This window comes from Panthera onca, chromosome D4 (genome assembly GCF_046562875.1).
Source record: "Panthera onca isolate mPanOnc1 chromosome D4, mPanOnc1 haplotype 2, whole genome shotgun sequence".
In the NCBI taxonomy this organism is placed as follows: Eukaryota; Metazoa; Chordata; class Mammalia; order Carnivora; family Felidae; genus Panthera; species Panthera onca.
In genome coordinates, this window is record NC_138351.1 from 84,153,953 (window position 1) to 84,159,952 (window position 6,000).

Genomic DNA, 6,000 nt, shown 5'->3' on the forward strand with positions numbered 1-6,000 from the left:
GGGGTGCACAGCCCAGCTCTGCTCCCTCAGGCTCCGTCAGGGTGGTTCTGCTACTTGCAGCAACGAGCTCTCCTGACCAGTGAGGACCTGGAGCTGGGGACGTCGGGACATCCCCCTCACATCTAGGAGTACTTCCTCTAGGTGGCAGGACGTGTGGTCAGCGGCTCTCAGGGCCACTAGGGGCTTCCACGTTGTTTAAAAACTTTAGCCAACAGCTGTCTGCTCGGCGCACAGCCCGGCTGGGGCCAGCAGGGTGGAAGCCTACGAGTGTCCACCCTCAGAAAGTTTGAGTTTTTCCTGCCGAAGCGTTTTTCCTCCCCTCTGGACTGAGAGCCGGGAGGAAGGGATTGGGAAGGGAAGGATGGGCCTGGGTCCTGTGGGACCAATTGTTCCCCTTTCCCTCAACCTCTCAGGGCCCACCCAAGAACATGGTGGAAGGACTCTCATCCACCGAGTGAATGGCCTGAGTGAACCTTTTGGGTGGGCTGGCTGCGTGAAGCCTGATGATGGACAGATAGTAACCTAAGTGATGACGATGATGATAATAGTAATAACAATAACAACAACAGTAACAATAACAATAGCATTTACTACGTGCTGGCTTTTCCGTACCTTTCCCTCACACTGACTCTAGGAGGAAGACACTACTATCAACTCTAGTGTTCAGATGGGGTATCTGCAGCTCAGAGAGGTTAAGGAACTTGCCCAGTGTCCCTCAGCCTGTGAGTGGAGGCACTGGGACTTGAACTCTGGTAAAGGCGTTGGTCACCTTGGCTGTCGCTGCTGTTGGGGGCTCAGTGGGGTGTTGTAGGTCTCCTTGCAGAAGAGGAGCTCTGCGAGGCGCTGCCCTGTGCTGCCCCGGCTCTCAGAGGCTGCAGAGAGGGCCTGAGCCTCTCTATATCTCCTCGCCAGACAGAGCCGGCCACTTTCACCCCTCCCCAGCAGAGATCGGGCTCTAGCGTCACAGTGAGGGGCCACCGGCCGGCTCCGGAAACTTTAAGAAGGCCACTCGTGCCCTCCTCTCACCGCTCCTACCACCCGCACCCACAGACAGCGAGGTCAGCGGTCGGAGGCCCGCAGCGCGGCGCGCGCACCTTCCAGGCGCATCCCCACCGTCAGGCACTTCTGGAAGCGGCAGAAGGGACAGCGCTTGCGCTGCGTCTTGTCGATCTTGCAGCTCTGGCTCTCGGTGCACGTGTAGTGCTTGTTGTTCTGCACCGTGCGCTTGAAGAAGCCCTTGGGGAGAGCGGAGTCAGCGCGGGAGGCGGGCAGGCCGCGCGTCCCCTCCCCGGGGCCCGATTCCTTGTGTACCGCCCGGCAGGGCCTGCCCCCCCCACCCCCCCACCCCCCCCCCCCCGCGTCCCACCGGCTCGCCCGCCGTCCGCGCGCCTAGCTAGCCCTGCCGGCCCGCAGTCCACCGCCCGCTCACCTTGCAGCTCTCGCATGTGAGCAGCCCGTAGTGGTAGCCGGACACCTTGTCCCCACACACGGGGCACAGCTCATCCAGGTCCTCGTCGTACGAATAGTCCATGCCCGCGGCGTCCGCCTGCGGAGGAAGGAGGGGGTCACCGCGGGCGGGACGCGACCCGCAGCGCGGCAGACCTGGGGGCCGGGGGCCCGGAGCCCCCACGGCGCTGTCCCCCATTAGCGCGCGGGGGTCAAGGCCGCTCGTGGCAGGCCACCCATCGGAGCGCCCTGAGCAGCCCGCAGTGGGATGTGGCCGGGGCGGCCCCTGCTCGGCCTTTACCGACCGCGTCCCACCCCCCCCACCCCCCGCCCCCCGCCCGGGCCAGGGGCCCTCCCGGCGTGGTCTGCGTGGCGCCCGATCGGGGACCCTCGGATTCGGTGCGCTTGGATCCGGATTCGTTCGTTTGAGAACAAAACCCCGATTCTGAGAAAACGAGATGGGCTCGGCCGCGAGGGAGACACCAATGAACCCGGCCAGAGTGGGGCCGGAGTGTCCTGGGGAATCGGACAGGGACGAAGGAGGCAGAGACAGAGTCCCAGGGAGACAGAGAGATGGGCAGAGCGAAAGCGAGAGATACCGACCGACGCTGCCTAACGGAGCGAGCACCCTGGGGCGACAGAGACAACGAAAACCCGAGACTGACAGACACACTGATGCCGAGCGGAGAAAACCAGGGGGAGACGAGACAAACAGAGAGATAGGGAGCTAGAGAGAGAACGAAAGAGAGAGAGAGAGAGAGAGATCAAAGACACCGAGAGACAGAGGCCCAAGAGAAAACCTGGGAAAGGCAGATGCAGAGCCAGAGACACAGCGGTAGACGAGAGACAGCCCGAGACACCGAGAGGCAAGAGAAACCGGGAGAGAAGAAGGCAGAGAGGGGCGACAGAGACACCGAGAGAAAACCTGGAGAGACGGAGGCGCCCAGCAAGGGGGCCGGGGACGGGAAGACGCGCGGAACGCGGCTGGAGCCGGGAGCCCGAGCTCCGAGGCGTGGCCCCGCAGGGTCGGACCCCGCCAGGGGCTCGCACCGGGAGAGGCGGAGAACGACGGCGCCGGGACTGAGAGCCCGAAAGCGCCGAGCCGCCGGGGGCCCCCGGGCCGGGAGAGAGACAAAGCCCGCGGCAGCGACGGCAACGGGAGGCGCAGCCCGTGCCGCCGAGGCCGAGACGTCGGGCGGAGGGAGGGCGCAGCCGAGACGCCGGGCGTGGAGTCGCAGGCCGGGCGCGAGACCTCGGGCGGAGACCTCCCGGGCTCCGGGGGGACCGAGCCCAAGGCGGGGGAGCGACCTCGGGCGGAGAGTCGAAGTCCCAAGGAGGGAAGTGCGCGGAGCCGGGGCCCAGGAAGCGAGAAGGGGCGCGACGGCGGCCGCGGCCCGCCCGGCGCCCACCTGGCGGCTCCTGCGAGCAGCAGCGCCCCGCGTCCCGCCCGCGAGGAGCCCCGCACCTCCTGGCCGCGCCGCCGCCGGCGATGAGCCGCACCCGGGCGCAGCGCCGCCTGCCCGCGATGACGGCCGATCGGGCCGGGGGCGGGGAGGCGGGGGCGCGGGGCCTCGGCGCCCCCCCCCTACCACCACCCTGCCTCCCCGCCCCCCGCCGCCTCCCGGGCCGCACCTGGGACCCGGGCCCCTCCGCCGCCAATGCGCGCTGCGCGAACCCGCCTCGCAGGGGCCAGGGGCCGGCCCCTCTATATCAGTGCGTGCGGTATCCGGGGGCGGAGGCCCGGCCCGCGCCCTCCCCCGCCACCTAGCCTCCTGGCTAGCGCCTTTACCCTCACCCTCTCGGCCCCCCATTCCCAGCCCGGGCGCCTCGGAATCCGGGCAGGTGCTGAGCGCCGGGGAGCCTCGAGCCACCCAGGAGGCGAGCCTCTGTTTGCGAATCCAGCTTAGTCGTGGCAAGGACCACGCTGGGGGCGCTGGTCGTTTTGCGGCATCGAAGTGGGTAAGGGCGAACGTGGGGGTCCGTGGCCAAGGCACGGGTTCAAGGCTAGAAACCCGGTATCGCCCTGGCCATGCCATATTTCCTCACTGGAGACTTAGGCAAATCTACACACACACACACACACACACACACACACACACTGGTCCTCAGTTTCCTTATCTGCGAAGTGGTAATGACGACTGGACTTCCGTAAGAGTGGGCATGCGGATGAACCGAAGTGGTGTTGGCAAAACGCATGCCTTAGCACTGTGGCAGCGTTTAGTAGTATCCAGCTGGGAGACCTGCGGCACGCCCTCTCTCCTCCGTGGGCCTCAGTTTGCTCTGCCAGAAATGGGAATCTTCCGAGGTCTGGCGAGGACCCGAAGCCACCGGGGCGCGGGAGCTAGGAGAATAGAGGAACGCCTCCCCCATCCCACTCTGAGCCTTTTACCTGGGCTGGGGGAGGGGGTAAGGAAGTGCCCAGCATCCCCGGGGACAAAGGGGTCCCTGGGCTGCACGAGGCTGAGCACTTGCTCTGAGTGGGGAAAGTCTACCCCATTACTCATTTACCAGAGAAAGGCACCACCTCTCATGTTGCCCCTGCCCCCTTCGGAGACAAGTGTTGAGATCAGCAAGGCCAAAATGCTGGGTCTTCAAGGGGTGTGTGTGGGGGGGTGGTGCGGGAAACCACAATTATGTACCCACAGCGATGCAACCGATCTGAAGGCTCTGGCCCTTGGCCTCGACTGACTTTGTCTGGGACCCTGACCCGAGCCGCCCCCACCACCCGGCTTGGGTTGGAGTTGGCACCTTGGTCCCGCGGGCTAGAGACCCAGCGCAGACCATTCCTCAGTCTTTCACCCCTTGGAATTAAGGACGGAATGGGTAGCCAGCCCACTTGCTGTGCAAACTCGGCCAGGTTCCTTTGCTTCTCTGAGCCTCAGTTTCTCCTCATGTAAAATGGAAACATTTGGCCCTACAGAAGGGGTTCTGTGGTTTCTGTGAGATGCCACGGATGAATCTTGCTGAGGAAGGACAGCCGCTGGGGTTTAGCTGCAGAGTCCCCACATCTGACCCCTGAGAAACACTAGCGGCTGCAGGCGCTGGAGGTGCTCTGAGCTCCATCAGGGAGGGACCCTCAGAAAGTGGAAAATAGGAGTGGGCAGTGGAGGGTATGGAGGGGAAAGGCTAGGGTCTCCTGGACATCGTTGAAGAAGACCCAGGCAGTGTAAGCACAAGTCTGGGCTGGGGGACCCAGTGGTCTAGGGAGCTGGGCTCAGAGGCGGTTCTCCTCCTCTCCCTTCACCTTCCCCCCTTCCCCAGAGGTCACACTATCACAGGTTGGGAGCCCTGAGGTTGAACGAGGCAGCACTGCACCCACCCCTCACGGCCCCAGGTGCCAGCTCAACATGTGGGGACTCACAGCCCCTCACCCACCTACCCAGGGAAGCACACATTGATCTGGACAGGCCACAGAACAGGGACTGACAGACAGAAGTGTGTTGGAGACAGACACGCAAATCCAGAGAGACACACAAATACACAGGCAGGGAGACGCAGAGACCCAGAGACAGGCCCAGGGAACATGGACACGTTCGCAGACTGCTAGGCTTGGGCCAACACAGCGCTGTGAACGCTCGGCCACCAGTAGACAGCGGGACACCGCAGACGCCCATAGGGCCTGTCCCCACAGGCCTACTAGCTCCTCCCATTAGCTGCCCGGGGAAGAAGAGGGGGTAGCATGATGGGAGGGCAGGTTTGGGGCAATCTCTGGCCCTTTCCCTACCCAGAGCTGCGGGCACCAGTCACTCAGCAGAGCAGGCAGTGGCCGGCCCAGGCCGCAGGGAGGCACTGAGGAGGGAGGCTGGCCATTAGAGGCCTGGGCCCAGGCCCTCACTTACGGAGCGGAAGGCGAGCTCTCAGGCTGGATGAGGGTGGACAGCGGGCACCAGGGGTCCGAGGGAAGACTCCGGCAGCCCAGGTGGGGCAGCGGTGACCGTGGGCACACAGGAACTCCTTCACGCCACGGCGGGCGGCAGGCGGACAGTAGGCTGGCCCTGTCCGTCCGTCCTCCTCCTCCCCGCCCTGGGCGGGGGGGCACCGGAGGCCCAATTGGTCTCTGCCCCCACGTGACTCTGCAGGCCTCTCTCCTTCTTTGTTGGTGTTTCTCTTCATTTAGGTCTATTTTTTTTTCTTCTCCTAAAAGAAAAAAAAAAAATACCCCTATCTATCTGGGGGCCGTGGTGGGGGTGGAGGCCAAGGCACTCTGGAGGCCTTGGCCAGCTGGCTGTTCCAGGCCGCTGTGGGAGCCCAGAGGCAGGGACCCCATGTAGGCGGGTAGGCAGCCCCGCTTGTTAGCGACTGGGTGGGAGTGGGGCCTGATTTATGGGCGGCTCCCCCACCAGGCCTGCAGCCTGGCCTCTCTCCCCTTGAATGGCTACCTCCCTGGGGCCTGGCCCGGCAGGGTCCGGCCTGGCCCAGACATGGGAGTGGAGTCAGGTCATCCTGGAGTGGAGGCAGGGGCATGGGTGACTTGACCAGGTGGCCCTGCTGCTTTGGCTTGATCTTTTTACTCTTCCGGAAGGTGAAGAGAGGAAGAGGGGAATGGAAGGCAAT

The 6,000-nt window shown here is 64.4% G+C and overlaps 1 protein-coding gene across 4 annotated transcripts in view; it reads right to left on the minus strand.

Moving 5' to 3' along the window:
• The window catches only part of NR5A1 (nuclear receptor subfamily 5 group A member 1), a 25,616-nt gene extending 20,075 nt beyond the window's left edge, over window positions 1-5,541 (minus strand). Inside the window, exons 1-3 of one of the 4 annotated variants that reach the window (XM_060608705.3) lie at window positions 5,286-5,541; window positions 1,430-1,546; window positions 1,095-1,236 (exon numbers count right to left, since the gene is read on the minus strand). In XM_060608705.3, the coding sequence (XP_060464688.1) occupies window positions 1,095-1,236; window positions 1,430-1,531 (244 nt within the window). In that variant the 5' untranslated portion in view covers window positions 1,532-1,546; window positions 5,286-5,541. The other 3 variants (XM_060608706.3, XM_060608709.3, XM_060608708.3) reach the window with 3 other exon arrangements.
• Window positions 5,542-6,000: the final 459 nt, after the last annotated feature.